The sequence below is a fragment of the Heterocephalus glaber genome, unplaced genomic scaffold (genome assembly GCF_053883595.1).
Source record: "Heterocephalus glaber isolate CG9 unplaced genomic scaffold, H.glaber_assembly_v1.0 deba00001497, whole genome shotgun sequence".
Taxonomy (NCBI): domain Eukaryota; kingdom Metazoa; phylum Chordata; class Mammalia; order Rodentia; family Bathyergidae; genus Heterocephalus; species Heterocephalus glaber.
The window spans coordinates 9,578,212-9,595,190 of record NW_028258320.1 but is presented as its reverse complement, the minus strand read 5'-3'; the positions used below and the strand labels follow the sequence as shown (position 1 = coordinate 9,595,190).

Genomic DNA, 16,979 nt, shown 5'->3' with positions numbered 1-16,979 from the left:
TGCCATGCCCCCTACCCTACCCAGAGTGCAGCCCTGGCCAACAGGGCTCTGGGGCACAGCCAAGGGAAGTTGTCCCCACTGGGCCATCTTCTTCCCCTTGAAGGCCTCCGATACCCCAGGAGGAGCCAGGCCCTTCTGGCAAACCCAGAATGGACAACACTGCTTCTTCGTGAATCTGCAGGACAGGGGAGGGCCTCAATGAGCACAGACAGGCCCGGGTGCAGTGGGCTCAGGTCCTCTGGTCCTGTGCTGTCAGTTTGCAAAGCTGCACAAGATGTCAGGTGACCCAGCAAGTGGCCAGCAGATGTCAGCTGTTCCTCTCCTGCAGCCAATGGGCTCTGCTGCCACCAGAGCTGGCCTACCTGCACCCTGGGCCTGCTGACTTCCCCAGGGCAGCAGGTACCCTGAGGCTGGGCCCATGGTGTGGTTAGACAAGGCAGTTACGGCTTCTATGGTCCCCATCCCTTTGTATTTCTAGCAGCTCATCTTTTTAAAGAAACAAACTTTCTAGAGATCATAGTAGAGACTATTATGGATGCTAAGGGAGATGGCAGGATGTCTTTGAAAAAGCTCAAGTTCCGGAATGAGTAGGAAGGATTTGAGCTGCAATTCCAGCTTTGAGAGTCACCCACTATGTGACCGTGGGCAAGTCACTTTCACGTCTCTGGGCCTTGGTTTTATCCAATGGCAACTGGAGATCACCGCAGTATCTTGCTGAAAGAGTTGTTGAGTGACCTACATGAACTAAGATGTGCTCATTTAGTAATAACACGCTAAGCTTGGTGTTACACTCAATTTTTGTGGGAGCTGTGGTATGTCTGTCACCCTTGGGCTCCATGGCTGGTGTGCTGTGTGGGGACTGCATGGCTATGGGTCAAGAAGCAAGTGGCAAACCCTCCTGGCTGCTATGCCTTCTTGAGCCGGCACTGGTATCAGCTGGAGGTAGACCCTGCCTGACCCAGCAGCCCTCATGGGGAACTTTCCTTCAGCAACATTCAGAATTGGCCTTCAGCACCTTTTTCCTCTATTTAGGGGCTTCTCATTTTTCTGCAGTGCCCAGTGCCACTACACTGCACAAGGGACATATGAGAGTCCCATCAGTCTAATGAGCAGAACTCTGACTGTCTGTCCACTTCTTAAGGTTGGGAAAGAATCAATGCCCAGACTGCCAGCCTCTGGCTCCTGTGCCACGACCAGGACTGGGTAGGCAATGTTTAAGCTGCACCATCCCCAGACTCTGGGCTCGTGGGCAGCCTCAGAATGGGGCAGGAGCATTCCATCCTGGTTATGATGACTGAGGGCTTTAAAAACATTTAGAGCATTAAACAATTATTCCACAGGAGAGAAGATAAAGGAGCAGGAAGAATATTTGAAAGACAATGGCTGAAAACCTCCTAATTCTGATTTTTTTAAAAAAACTTAATCAATACATTCAAGCAGCTCTGCAGATTCCAAGTAGGATAAACACACAGACACCCACAAACAGACACAGCACAGTAAAGTGGCCAGAAGTCAAAGCCAGGAGAGAACAAAGCAGATAGGAGGAACATTTCTATAGATCATGCTGGTAAGTGAAATGGACAAGTCCTACGGCAACCAATAAGGAAGTCACAAAAAAATCATTAATGAAATTAAAATATTACACTACAAAATGGGTGAAAAAGAAAATAGTAAGAGAAATAGAGGAATGAAAATGATGAGTAATTAAAAAAAATAGGTGTAAATCCAACTATACCAATAATAGCACTAAATGTGAATGGATTAAAGAATTCAACCTAAAGGCAGAGAATTTCAGATCTGACGAAAAAAGAACAAGATCTAACTATATGCTGTTTCTAGGAGACACACTTTAGATTCAAGTAAAAGTAAGAGGATGAGGCTGAATGTATGTTAGTGGTAGAACACTTGTGTAGCATGTACAAGGCCTTGCGTTCAGTTCCCAACACACACACACACACACACACACACACACACGCACACACATGCAAATACACACACAGATGGGAAAAGATCTATCACATAAACAGTAACCATTAGAAAGCTGGATATACTACTACCAAACGAAATAGACTTTAAAAAAAAATGTTCCTGGCCTGGGATTTAGCTCAGGGGTTTCACTTCCTGCCTCGCAAGTGCAAGGACCTGAGTTCGATCCCCAGTACCAAAAAAATAAAATGTTCCTGGCAGCTAGGCATACCTGTAATCCCAGCATTTGGGAAGGTGAGGCAAGAAACATCATTTCGAGTTTGAAGCCAGCCTGGGCTACATAGTGAGTTCAAGACCAAACAGAATTACATAGCAATACCTTGTCTTAAAACAAAAACAAAAATGTTCCTGAAGGTGATAAAAAGGGTATTTTATTTTATTTGGTACCGGAAATTGAACTCAGGTCCTTGTGCTTGCTAGGCAAGTGGTGGAACCGCTGACCTAAATCCCCAGCCCCTAAAAAGGGTATTTTATAATGATAAGAGAATCACTCTCTCAGAAAGATAAAGCAATTATAAACATAGGTGCACCTAATAACAGAACCCCGAAATACATGAAACAAAAACTTGACAAAATTGAAGAAAAATAGGTAATTCTACAGTGATGAAGACCTCACTATCCCAAATAAAATAATGGCTAGAAACACCAGTAAGAATGCCAACAAGGCAAAGAGGACAAACAGCACTGTCAATGAACAGACTTAGTAGAGATCTGTAGAACTCCACCCACCACCGGCAGGGCACATGGGACAGACTCCAGGACTGCCACGTGTTGAACTCTGAAGTAAACCACAGCAAGTTCAGAAGGGATGAAAAAATGGAAGTATGTTCTTCGACCACAACGCAATAAAGTTAGAGATCATTAAACTATATTTGGAAAACACAGAAATATGCTGATATTAAACAACACACTCCTAAATGACCAGTGGGTCAGAGAGGAAATCACAAGAAAGATAAATAAAAACCCATGATAAATGAAAATAAAGCTACAACATACTAAACTTCATGGGTAAATCTTGGAGGGAAATTCATCGCTGTAAAAATCTACAGTAAAAAGGGATGGATGAAGCTCAACAGCAGAGTACCACCTAGCAGGCATGAGGCCCTAGACACCACACACACACAAATATATATATATATATGTATATATATATGTATATATATATATATGTATATACATATATATGTGTATATATATATATGTGTATATATATATATATGTGATGGTTTTACAACATTGTGAATATACTTAGTACCAATGAATTGTATTCTTTTTTTTTTTTGGTAACAGGGATTGAACTCAGAACCTTGTGCTTGTGAGGCAGGCAGAGGAACCACTGAGCTAAATCCCCAGCCCTGTATTCTTAAAACTAGTTAAAATAATGAATCCTATATTTTACCACAATTGAAAAAAAATCCAAATTTTTTTTAAAAGGGTAGGCTGTAAAGTGAGTAACACAGTCTTCCAACTCAAGGAACAAGGAAAAGAACAAACTAAACCTAAAGCAAGCTCAAAGAGATAAATAACAAGGATCAGAATGGAAGATTGAAAGCAAAGATTTAAGGCTGAATAATATTCCATTGTTTAGAGAGACCACGTTTGTTTGTTTATCATCCACTAGTGGTTAAGTAGGTTGCTTCCACCTTTGTGCTATTGTGGATAATGCTGCTTTGACTCTGGATTCATACATCTCTCTTCAAAATGAAAGGAAATTCTCACCCATGTTACAGCATGGATGAACCATGAGGACATGCTAAATGAAACAAACCAGCTGCAAAAGGGCAGATACTGTATGACCCTATGAGGTCCCTAGAGCAGTCAGATTCACAAGAAGAGAAAGTAAAATGGTGGACATCAAGGGTGTGGGAGGGGGGAGGGGGAATTACTAATTAACTAATTAGTTAATTCAAAGGGTTCAGAGTTCAGTTCTATAAGACAAAAAGAGTTCTGTGGATGCTAGTGATGGGTGCAAAACAATAGAAATGCACTTAAATCCACTGAACTGTACAATTAAAAATGGTCAAGATGGTAGTTTTTATGTTATGTGGATTCTGCCACAATTGTTAAAGAAAAGAGATTAGCGTAGAAAATAATTAAATAGAGAATAGAAAAACAACAGAAAAAATCAGCTCAATCAAAAAAAGTTGGTTCTTTGAAAAGTTCAACAAGATTGGCAACCTTTAGCTAGATTTGTCCAAGAAAAAGAAAGAAGTGAAGACTCAAATTACAAGAGTCAGAAATGAAAGAGGGGGATATTATTACTGACCTTACAGAAATAAATGGATTATAAGAGAATACTAGGAACAATTATATGCTGATAAATTAGATAAATTAGGTGAAACAGACAAATCCCTAGAAATACATGAACTATAGTAACTGACTCAAGGAGTAAGAGACAATCAGACTAGATCTAGAACAAGAAGAGATTGAATTAGTCCTCAAAAATCTACCCACAAGCAATGTCCTTAGAGATGAATTCCACCAAACATCTAAAGAGTAATTAATAATAATTCTTCACAATCTCTTCCAGAAAATAGAAGATGATCGAACATTTTCCAGGTTATGGAAACTGACACACACTACAAGAATTCTCAAACATTATGCTAACTGTTACCCTATGATTCCAATTTTAAGAAATGTAAGCCAGGTGTGGTGGCACATGCCTGTGATCCCAGCACTCAGGAGGCTGAGGCAGGAGGAGTGCTGTGAGTTCCAGGCCAGCCTGAACTACATAGTGAGACCTTGTCTGAAACAAACAAACAAACAAACAAACAAAACAAAACAATTTTATGAAATGTCTAGGACAGGAAAATCTATATAGAAAGAAAATAGGTGAGTGGTTGCCAGGAGATGGCAGTCAGGAGGTGATACTAAAATGTATAAAGCCCTGGAGTGGTATTGTACACCTCCCAGTACTCAGGAGGCTGAGGCAGGAGGATCACTGTGAGTTCAAAGCCAGCCTAGGCTACACAGTGAATTCAAAGACAGCCTGAACCACATAGTGAGACCCTGTCTCAATACTAACTAACTGCATTAAGTTCTTTTCTGATTGATAAAAAAGGTTTTATAACTGATTGTGGTGAAGGCTGAAGAACTCGGGGAAATGCTAAAAACCATTGGGTTGTACATTTTAAATAGGTAAATTATTTAATGAGTGACTTGTGTCTTGCTAAAGTGGTTAGCACAAAAAGAATGTTCTATTTTTATACATTATATACACTGAACTCTTCAATAATATTTATTCGTGGCACACGTTTCCTTCCATGGTTTCCACAAGCCTTATAAACCCGTTCCTTCCATTAGAAAGACTTGTGCTGAGCACCTGCTGGGTGCTGTCACACAGCGAGGAATGCAGGGATTGATCTAGTGCCACGCCTGCCCCCACAGCTGTGGCCAGGTGAGGCAGGAACAGCATCTAATTAAATTACAGCCTGCCGAATACCTTGTACCTCTCAGCATGGGTATACTCTTCACCGTGGCCCAAAGGAGCAAAGAGTAATACAAGTTAGCATGTACTGAACACTGTGTGTCTGACACTGTGCTGACCTCTATCCTCCTACCACTCCTGATGAGGGCAGTGTGATCCCAGGGCCTTCAGGAGTTCCAGACAAAATGAGGTTTGAAATGGGACCAAGAGAAGGCCTCAACCAGCTCAGGAAAGAAACTGAGGCTGCACAGACTGAGGGGCTCTTGGCTTGGAGTGGCAAAGTACACTGAGGTCCCAAGTCCAGAGTTCTCACCCACATTCTGGCTGGCCCCTCAACACCTCTTGGAGACTCAATTTGTTCAGCTGTGTGATGGGACCACTGTTGCTATTTCTGCCATCAGGTTAAGGGATAATGATTTGTGTAAAGGAAAAACCAAGGTGCTGGGAAGTGAGACTCTGAGCCCCAGCATGTAGAAGACCACTGGCCACCTGGATTAAAGGCCTCGCTCCATGATCCTGCATGAGTTCCTGCCTTGCTCCCTGCACCTGTGTCCTCTTGCAAGGTGAGGCACTCAGGGTGGCTGTGAGCCACGCAGGAGTGCAGTCAGGAGTGCACATCTCCTCCTCAGTGAGGCTGAGTCCAGCCCTGCCCACAGCCCAGGCCACACTGAGGAGGATGGAGAGTGTGGTTATGAATGGCAGTGCCCATGAGCTAAGCCGGGCGGGGCTCAGTGGGGAGGACGCAGGGGGCTGCTGATGGGCAGGCCACACGCAGAGCCTTACGAACCACCCAGGTCCTCAGCTGCCTTTGCCCTGTCTTAGAGACTCTTGCGGTGGGGTGGAGGCCCAGTCTTGGCAGTGTCCCTATGCCAAGGGCCTCTCGTGTACTGTATTTGTGGAGGGGCACACAGGGCCCCAGCAGCTGTGGCTCTCAAGGACAACGACCAGTGGGTCAGCTACCCTAGGCAGGGTGGAGGTAGAGGACAAACACGTCACCTGCGGGCCTCACTACCGTGCAGGTGGGGGCCTCAGATTCTGCATTCTTCACAAATTCCCAGGTCACACATTGAGCAGGAGGACCTAAGTCTGGCACAGGCATTTCTGAGGAGCCATAAGCACATCTTGGCCTCCCAGGGCCCTGGATGCAGCCCCACCCAACACAACCCTGGCTTCCAACATCTGGAGGGTGACACTCCATTGGTTTTCAGTTTCCAGGATTCCTTTGCCATTACATGTATAAAATAAAACTAGTACCACATTATAAAAAATCGGAAAATATGAAAATTGTAAGAAAAAATCACTGATAATCTCATACTCGAATTTAAAAGATAGTTGGCTAATTTCCTCTCCCAGGATCCCAAAGACACATCTATGGAGGAGCTGGGGGTCAGCCTGGGAGTGGGGTCTGCTTGGTCACAGCAAAGCATTCAGTGTGGGTGCTGGTCCTGATCCACGCTCCATCTCCTGGCCTCTTCCTGCCCAAGAGAGATGCCCAGCCCCTCAGCCCGAGACCTTCACCTACACCTCTTGAAGGGCATGAAGTGGGGACAGGACCCCCTTCCCTCCTCTCTACAGGCAGAGGGGGGCAGAGGTGGGGTCTGGGGGGGGTGCACATCTGGATTCCTGGCACGGTGCCCGCATTCCTTCCTTGTGAGTGTGAGCAGCTGGGGCCTCCAGAGAGCTGGAGGAGGCTGCTGGCCCCGGCGCCCCGCCGTAATGGGGCCCACCCTGCAGGAGAGCTGCCGGGGACCTGCAGGCCCAGAGCCGCATTGGAGGGCCCCAGTCTGGATCCAGAATCCCTCACTCAGATTGCCATCCCACCAGCCCGAGCTTAAGGTGGGCTCTGTCCCAACCACAGAGGGGACAAAAGGTGGAGGCCACAGTGCCTGCCCACCCACAGGCCAGTATCCATCAGAGGTCCTGGGGGTCAGCCACCTTACCTGGGGACAGTCCTTGATGTAGTGGCCCTTGTTGAAGCACAGGTGGCACAGGTAATTGGGTGGGGGCCGCTTGCTGGGCTTGCGGGCCTCGGAGCTGAGGGTCAGGTCAGAGAAGTGCTCAGTGAGGGAGCTCAAGCCGTCAGCGATGTTGTTGAGGGAGCCATAGGGTGAGGCGCTCTTGTACACGCTGCTGCTCAGCGCCTGTGGGGGCAGAGGCACATTGGCAGCGGTGGCCAGGAGATCTCCTCTGTCCCATCCCCACATAGAAACTCACACGGCGTCCTCAGCTGCCTAAAAGCTCTGGCCTCCAGGAGCTGGAGTTCAAATCCAACCCTAGCCCCAGTGTGAGTGCTTGGGTGGCCAGTTAGTCACACTGGGCCTCAGTGGCCCTGTCTGTGTCACAGGAAATGTGACAGCGGCCTTGGAGAGTTTCTGTCCATGCCTGACATCCAGGACCCCTTCAGTCCATGGTGACCATGACAGTGCTTGTGGTTATTACTACTCTCAGTTCTTTATGCGCTGCCATGAGGTAAGAAGGTAAAGAAGGCTGCCTGTCAGATTTGGGGCTTTGCCACTACCTGGTGGAGGGACATTAGGCAAACCATTGCTGACTCAGTTTCCCCTGAAACTATGGCTTGCGGCATAGTTTCTATTTTACAGAAAGGAAGTCTGAAGCCCTCTGCTTGGTCTCCTGCACTCAGGAGCCCAGTCCGGCCCCGGCCATTCTTTGGGAGGCAGAAGAGGGAAGTGGCCCACCTCTCCCACCTCCCGATGACAGGAACCAGACAGCCCGCCAAGCGTCAAGGCAGACGTGGCCCAGGCCCCCTCCTGGTGTACACAGCCTCTATTTATAGGTGTCGCGGGCTCCAGGCGGCCTGGCATGCCAGAGCCCAGTGAAGGTGGAGCTTGCGGTGAGGCCGGTAAGGAATGGCCTTGGGTTCCTTTCCTAGGGCAAGGCTGAGGCCAGAAAAGGGACCAACCCGGGCATGGAGCTTGGCATCCCCTGGCAACAATGCAGGTGGCCAAGAACTCCAGGAGTGAGCTGTGGACCTGCGGACCTTGGCCTGACAGGGAGGCGAGGATGAGTTTCTGGGAGTCTTCAGGCTGATGGGGCACAGGGCTGCTGGCAGGAAGGCCGCAAAGCTGGGGAAAACAGAGACTCCAAGTGGGGACAATGTAGGAAGGGGAGGGAGGACGCTGGGAACTGTGCCCAGGGTTTGGAACACACCCTGTCCTCCCCTGGCCACTCCCCACATGTGCCTCCTTGCTGTCTCTGTCTTTAAGGGTGGGCCACTCCCCTTCTAGAGTACCAAGCCCTCCTCATCAGGGGAGATGGGAGCTCATCAGGACACTGCTGTGTCATCCTGGGCCAGGCCTTTCTCCCTCTGGGCCTCTGTTCCCATTCATGCACTTTTGGATGCCAGGCTGGAATGTGGAAGGAAAGACAGACACCGCATCCATGGGGGCTCAGGGAGCAGCCGGCTGCAGGGCAGTGCCTGTGCAATGGAAGCACACAGGTCCTGGCAGCTGTCACTGCTCTGCCACTGCCTGCTTCCACCATGAAGCCCGGGAGTATGGAAGATTGGGGTGACTCCTCAGCTCTCCGATGAACCCAAGATGGAGTGCCCCCCAGCAGGCAGAGGCCCCCATCCCTGGAGGTACTGTGTGAGCCCACAGAGACCAACCTGTCAGGGCAGGGAGGGTGCTGTGGGCATCAGGTCAGGTGACCATGGTGCCCTGGCTCCGGGACTTCACACACATGCAGACAGCAGTTCTCACCACTGCCCTGTGAGTCACGGTCCTCAGGCTACAGATTAAACAAGTGTGTCGGAGCTCCTACTGAATGACCCGGGAAACTTGTAACCAAAACAGTTTTCTGGGCCCCACCCTAGACAGACTCAGCACCACTCAGGACCAAAGGTCTCAAATCTGCAACTTTAAGGCATACAGTTTGGTGCGAATAAGTGCATTCTTACCGTGCAACCATTTCACCACTGTCCAGAACTTTCCATCTTCCAAACTGAAACTGCCCCATTAGACACGGGCTCCTTGCCCTCCCCTGCCCCAGCCTGAATGTGCTCTTCCCAGGCTCCTGGGCAGTTGGGTACCAACAGCCAGGCCCACCGGCCAGGTCTCTCTGAGAGAGGCCTTTGGCAAAGACTGTCCCCAGCCCAGGAGGCCCCCCACCCCAGAGCAGCCAGAGCGGGGCAGCAGGGCCGAGCTCCAAACGTGACTCACCCTCACAGCTGGGAAATGCAATTTCACAAATAACAACCTTCTTACTCCCCCTGCCCCACCTTTTCCTTTTTCTTTCTTTTTTTCTGGATATGATTTAAGTAAGTCTGCAAGAATCAGGGCTGCCTTGGCAGCAAATTGTCAAGAGGAAGGGGAAGTTTGGTGGATGCCTAAAAGTGCACTAATTACACCCTGAAAATTCCTCTCCCCCAACTTGTGGCCGCGCTCCCCTGCCCACGACAGCCCCTCGGGCACCCGGGGCAGCTAGAGGCCTCCACGAAGGCGGCCTCTCTCCGGTGGCTCAACAACACCCATCCCTGTCTCCCCAGAGTCACAGCTTTGTCCCTCCACACACAGCCTCCCTGACCTCAGTGTCCTCCAGCCTGGCTCCAGTGGCTGCTGTCCCCAGCCCCAATTCAAGACAAGCAGAACCTCAGAACTAAGGAACAGAGAGAAAACAGCCAACCTGACCTCAGTTCTGTGTTACAGACAGAGAAACTGAGGCCTAGAGAGGTACAGGTTCACAGGCCCAGTCTGGACTAGGAGCCAGGAGGCCCCTTGCTTGGCCAGGAAGGGCGGGCGGGGCGACAAGCTGTTTCCTCTCCAAAGCCCTGTTTGAGCTCGGGCCATGGAGGTGAAAGGTGAGTCCTGGCTGTTTTCATGGCCTGCGGGCACTGGACAGAGTTCAGGACACAGGGCTGGGTGCTGGCCTCCTGGGTTTCCCATCTGCAAAACACACAATGGGGTGGCAAGGGAGGGCACACCTGACTATCTGCAGCCTTGCCATCCTTAGGCACAGGTGTCCAGGTCTGGAGAGAGGCCCCCACGCCTGGCACATGGAGGGTGCCCATCTTCCCTCTGCACTGGGGGCCAGACAGGCACAGAGCCCCTCACTCCATCAGTCAGCCCCTAACTTGGCCACAGGGGGCTTCCCTCAGTGTCGTCACCAATGACTCTGGTTTTCTCCCCGGGCTTCACGCACTGCCCCTTCCCAGAATGCCCTTCTCTGTGACCATGCAAATTCCCTAGAAGCCGGTTCCAGGCCTGGCTTTAGCTCCAGTGCTGCAGTCTTGGAGCCATCCTTCCCGACTCAGCCTCAGGCTCCCAGGAACAGTGTGAAGAGCACAGATCCATAGGGTCCTGGCCTCCTCCTGGGATCTCCTCATCCCTGACCCCCGAGCCCCAACCCCTGCCCCGGTGGGAGACAAAAGACCATCACAAAGCAGTGCCTGTGCCAGTCTGCTGGTGCTAAGGGGTGGCTCCAGTCCCCTGCAGTGTGGCAACTCCTTGCTTCTCCCACAAGGCTGGGTGGCCCTGGAGGCACCAACCATTCTGTGGGCTCCTGTTGCCCTGGGACCCAGACTGGTTTTGCTCCTTACACTTGTTCTTGTCCCAGGCCGGGAAGGGCCTGGACGCCCATGGGACAGGGAAGGGCTGGGGCCTCAGGCTTCCTACGGACGGATGGGCTGCTCTGGTGGGTGGAGGCATCTGGGCCACATCTCCTTCCTCCTGGGTCAGTGACCCCGGCAGCCAGCCGTAAGTATGGGATCTTCATCCCATGTCAAGAGGACAAAGTGTCACACTCCTGCCCAAGGCTGGAACTTCTGCAAGGGTCTGCTGGGGGGAATCAGCCAAGGTGACACTAGAGCGGTGACTGTACACCTATCACCCTCTGGACTACATCTTTTCCCTGACTTAGCTCCCTCTGCCTGGCAAGAACACAATCTAGATGAGTACCGCTGGCTTCATTTGACAGAGCTGGAAAAGGAGGCTCAGAGGAGCTGAGTCACTTGCCCCAGGTAACACAGCCAGTGTGTGTTGTGCTGCGACATTTCAGCCTCCACACAGCTTCCAAGGCTTGGCCTCCTCTGCAGGAAGTGGAGCCAGAGGAAAGTGCCAGGTGTGGCACCATGTGCTAAGCCCCTGGGCTCTGACGAGATGAGGCACCAGCTTTTCTAGGCTGTGCAAAGGGTTCAGGCCCCAGCCACGGTGGCTCTGCTATGGGATATGGAATTCAGGGATGGATCCCCCCAGGCACACCTGCTGAGGGGCCTGCTCCTTCCCAGGGCATTCAGAGGGCACCACTGGCCAGGGAGGGTGGGCAGAGCTCGGGGCAAACCCTGGAGGGAGCAGAGATGTGTATAAGAGATCAGGAACAGCAGCGGAGAGGGGGCATCTGCTGAGAGCAACGCAGCTGTGGGCAAGGCCACGGAGAGTGCAGTGTCGGTGCCCAGCCAGGCAGGTGCCAACGCTGAGTCCTGCACCCCGGCTCCTCTGATCCTGGTCCCCAGCTCTGTGACTACCTCTGCCAGCTGCACAACTGCTTCCCTACCCCAAAGCCTCCACACCCCCCACTCCTGAACCCGACACACACAGACGGCACGCCTGCACCCACACCGCCCTGTCTGCGACAAGAAGCCACTGGCTCACGAATGACTCAGACCTCTCCCAGGAGGGTCTGTCTTCTGTCCCCAGGGCCTGTCTGGTGTCCAGCACACAGGCATCCCGTACCCACACACAGAAGCGGCTGTGGGTGCACTCAGGCTGAAAAGGTAACAGGATGGACACAGCAGGTAGTGGCCCATGGGACACCAGCCCCACCTTGACGAGAAGCTCCCCGGCCACACTCAGCTGGCCTCTGCTCAGATCTCCAGGGTCTTTCGCTGACTGGGACCAAGCCCAGTGCTGGGCTGGCCATGATGGGGTGGCGACCCTTCACCAGGAGACACCAGAGGCACACGTAGCTCACAGCCCCCTGCACAATAAAAAGTGCTCAGTAGAAAGCCTGACCTAAGCCAGCCATGGTGGTGTAGCCTGTAATTCCAGCACTCAGGAGGCTGAGGCGGGAGGATTGTCATAAGTTCTAGGCCAGTCTAAACTATGTAGCAAGACCCTGTCTCAAAAAAAAAAAAGTCTGATCTAATGAACATACCTAAGTTCCTTCTGATGCAGCAAGTGGGCAGAGAGAAATGGGGAAAGGACCCGGGGTAGGGGCACAGGCAGTGACACCAGAACAAAGCAGGGACGACCGAGGGGGGACCTTCCCCTGGCCCACCCAGGTCACCACTCACCTGACAGGTGCTCATTTTCACAGCTCTCTGGCCTCCCTGCAGCTGGCACATAAGCACCAGGGACCTGCTCCTCTCTTCTCTACAGCATATTTGCCAAATGCAAGCAGGAATAATTTGGGGTCCCAGGACTGGAAAGGGCCCTAATACTTAGCCAGTCTGGGGTGCCACTGAGGCCAGGCCTGGATCTGGGATCCACTGTCTCATGAGGTGTCCATGACCCTGCTGAAATCACAAGCAAACCTTGAGCCTGTGTGTGCACTCATGCTTGTGCTCTGAGCACTGTGCCCATCACAGGAAGTCAGGCTGTCTTCAGATGCTTGGAGGTCCAACACCACACAAGGTGAGGACCATCAGCATGCTAAGTCTCCACAGCGACATCAAGAGGGATGGGGCTCCACTGTCTCCAAGTTGGTCATTCCAACCAACAAACATGTCTTCCTTGAGACAAATCAGGAAGCTAAGAGGCTAAGGAGTGGATTCGCATGCTCACAGGTCTGGAGATGGAAGCGTGCAGAGGTTTCACGTCATCCCTCTGTTCACCACCTTTCCTTCCATCCCTCTAGTACACTAGCTGAGCACCTAGCATGCCCAGGCACTGACTGAACATCAGCTGCCAGGTCTGCTTAGTGGAAAAAAGACACAGGGTCCCAGGAGCTAGAGGGAGCACTGTGCCCCGTGGCAGCCAGGTAAAGCCTCTCAGAGGAGGGGCGTCTGCTGGCATCACGAAGTTCACTGGAGTCTGTCTGTTGGATGAGGGCCGGAGTGGCACTATAGGGAGAAGCAATGGCAAAGTGCACAAGTGTGGATGCGTGGGACAGCTTGGGAGATCAGTGTCACCGGAGGAGGACCAAGTGACAGATTCCCCACCGCATCCACTCCCACACAGGACAACTCAGGGATCCTGGGTCCTAGGCTGAAGTCCTGGTTCTGCCACTCTCCCTAAATGTGTTATCTTCCTCTTGAAGAGCCTCAGTTTCCCCATTTGGACAACAAGGCTACTACCCATAAGGTGTAATATGGGGTTCAAAACAATAAAGAGCTCAGCATGCTTCTCTGCTTCTTCAAAACCAGGCTGGCCCAAGCAGGAATGTGGTAGCAAATCCAGTGCTGTGACCAGTGCCCAGCTCTCCTCATGGGGTTTGGGGTCTGGGACAAACTGTCAGGGGCCCTGCAGTTTGACAGGAGGCTTCTGGGTCCTACCTGCCCTGCACTGGGGCCCAGAGGAAAACCTCGGTAAGACCTGACCTGGGGACCAGTTGCTGGACAGGCCACAGGGACGCTTCCTGGCTGGCCCAGAGATAAGTTTTAGATCTTGTTGTGCCACTGACCAGCGAGTGATGAGCCAGGCCTCTGTTTTACTTTCTGTAAAATAGGAGCTACGAGGAAAGCGATGCCAAGAGCAAGCCAGCACCAGGAGTCTGTTCACTGGGCACCTTCTCCATGGGCCGAGCTTGCCTCTGCTGCTGCAGCGCCTGGCTCTCGGCCACTACCGATTACTAATCAGCAACACCACCCCCCTCCCCTCCCCTCCCACCTGACTCAGAGGGTCCCCAAGGCAGGGTCTCCCTCTGAGCCCATGGCCGCCCAGGCTGCCGACTGTGATGGAGAGAGGGAGGGCCAGGTCACCTTGGTCAGCTCCATCCTTAACCGAGTCACCACCGTTCAGCCTCCCAGGGGGCCTGGGGCATCTTCTCCTGCTGCTGGCCAAGCTGGAAAGGCCATTCCTCCTGGGCCCTGGGGCTGCTCCTCCCTGTCCCATGCAGATCACAACTCTAGACCCTGGAGGTCACTTGCAGCCCCGCCAGGCACACACCTGTCCTCGGGGAGAAGATGGCTTTGTCCCACACACCCACACTGGCAGTCCTCTGGCTCATTTCCACTGTCTTCGGGCACAGGTGACAGGCAAACTGCAGGACACTGTCCAGTTGGGACCTTTGAAAGCAGGACCCACGCTTTCTCCTCTAAGGATTCTAATGGCCGCACATGCAGGACACCCCAGGAGGTGACTGTCAAGCCTCATGACATCCCGGCCGCTGTTCCCAAATCTCTAGTGGCGGGGCCATTCAGCAAAGAGGAGGGGTCTGCAGTGCTGCTGGAGATCACGCACTGACCCAGGTGGGCACTCAGAGAACAGCTCCCTAAATGTGGAGGTTGGCCACAGGGGTGGCACTGTCTCTAGGAGCACTGCTGGGCCTGAGGAACCCTGGCAGGTGTCCGGAGCAAAAAATACTCTCTGGCTTAACAGGTATGAGAAATCTGGGGCTGAAGACCAGTGGACATGTTCTGTTCTGCAGAACTTCTCAGAGCCGTCAGTGTGCCACCTGGCATTGTCTGAAGACAAGGAAAAGATGGTTTCCCAAAGTGTTTGACCCTGAAGCCCTTCCCCAACAGCCACAAAGTAGGGGTCCCTTGACAGTAGGGCCAAGCCTTCCAGCTACCTCTGTCCAGGAGGAAAAGGGAAAGCAGATGGCTGCCCCACCCAATGCTGCACGTGGTGGCACAAGCCTGTGAACCCAGCACTTGGGAAGCTGAGATAGGAAGATCCCTGGGAATTTTCGGCCAGCCTGGGCTACATAGTGAGACCGAAGGAGCTCACCTAAACCGGCTGTAATTCCCCCGAGGGGATGGGGGGGAGGTCAGAGCATCCCCTCCCCTCAGGGGTTAATGCATAACTGCTTTTCCAGAGGTGGAATCCCACAGTCCCTAAGCTGCAGCAAATTTCAATTCTAAACAGAGCTTGGCGGGAAGACCCCCTCACAGCCCACCTCCTGCTCCTCCTAAGATCCGCCTTCCTTGGGCACCTGGGGGGAGGGTGCTGAGGCAAGGGCCCCAAGAATTTCCAACAGATCAGTTTTTCCGAAAGTGGGGTTCACAGGGTCTTTTAAGAAATTCCACCAGGTGCCGGCCCGTGTTACCCCCTGCTGTCTGCCCCTGCCCTTGCATGTGAGGGCCGCCATCTCCCTCTCTGCTCAGAACCCTTGGCTTATCTTCAGCCTCTGCGGCCGAGGTTTCTGGGGCACAATGGGCTTCTGTGCCCCCATGTCCTCGCCTCCCCCCAGTGCCAGCTGCATTCATGGTGTTTTGCTATTGTGGTGGGAGCAGCCTGGGGGTAGGGCAGGAGGGGGTGGGCTCTTGGCACAGGGGCTGGCACAGGCGGCCGTGGTCAACGGTCAGCATGCAAGTCACATCCGCAGGTGCTGCCACTGGTCTGCCGGGCCTCGCACAGAATGGCAAAGCTCCTGGGCCCCGGGTCCCTTTGTAGAGTCCCCTCCAGCCACATGGGACTGGCTGCCTCTCCGACCAGACCCCTGGTGGCACTGAGGTGGGGGGATTTCTTCTTGCCTTCTCAGCCAGTTGCTATTTTGGAGCCATATCAGGTCACCAGCTAAGCCCTGAATGCAGGAGAGGCCTGTCCCCAAGAGACAGCTGGGGATCTGAGCTGGTGTAAGGGGGGGGGCGGGGAGCCTGAGGCCCAGACAGCCTTCCGGAAGTCAGTAGCCAGCCCTCTAGCCCTGTAAGCAGAAGAGAAGCCCCTTGTGTCCCCCACCCACCCACCCAGCACAGCCTGTAAGCAGCCACATCCCCTCTTGTTAGGAGAGGTCTCCAACCAGGACAGAGCACCCTGGGGGGTGGAAGGGGCCAGACTGAACACATGGGGAAACTGAGGCCCAGGAAGAGACATGGAGTTCCCTGAAGTCAAACCGTGAGAGACCCTGGCTGTAGATAACCCTTACCCACTCCTTCCACACTGTGCCCCTTTACGGGGAAACTGAGGCATGCAGCAACCAAGTGACAGGAGGCAGATCTGAACCATAGCTAGGATCCTAGAGGCCAGAAATTTCCAAGAAGAGACACAGCATCCTGCTTGCACAGGGAGCTCCTCATAGCCCCAAATGCCAGGATTTCACAGCAGAGATCCACATGTGGACAACAAGACAACCACAGGGTGAGGCTGGTAGGGGCTGGTTAGGGACCCCACTTGACCTGCGGGTCCTAGTGACGTTCTCCCTGGGGTGCAGCGATCCAGTCCCCCAGCCTCCCAACACCCACATCACAGCACCCCATCCGGTCACTCACATTCACACATACTGCCTTGCCGGGCTACGGTCTGGGGCCTTCACTGGCCTGTGGCTGCCAAGCCCCAGGGGCCCACACGGTGCTCGACAAATGTTTAGTAAAGAATAAACAACTGGGGAGACAGACGAAGGCACTGAAGACACAGTCCACGAACCATTATCCAAAGCCCCAGTCACCTGAAGCCAGGTCCCCAAAGAGGCGGCACAGCCTTTTACAAGAAAGAAAGATCTCTGGTCAAGAACC

General features: G+C 52.3%; 1 protein-coding gene across 4 annotated transcripts in view; it reads right to left on the bottom strand.

The window, feature by feature from the left end:
* The window catches only part of Zcchc24 (zinc finger CCHC-type containing 24), a 53,537-nt gene that overhangs the window by 34,903 nt on the left and 1,655 nt on the right, over positions 1 to 16,979 (bottom strand). The window contains exons 1-2 of one of the 4 annotated variants that reach the window (XM_021259690.2): positions 8,334 to 16,167; positions 7,354 to 7,554 (exon numbers count right to left, since the gene is read on the bottom strand). In XM_021259690.2, the coding sequence (XP_021115349.1) occupies positions 7,354 to 7,554; positions 8,334 to 8,609 (477 nt within the window). In that variant the 5' untranslated portion in view covers positions 8,610 to 16,167. Of the gene's footprint in view, positions 1 to 7,353; positions 7,555 to 8,333; positions 16,168 to 16,979 lie in introns of those variants that run through there. The other 3 variants (XM_087184663.1, XM_087184662.1, XM_004846390.4) reach the window with 3 other exon arrangements.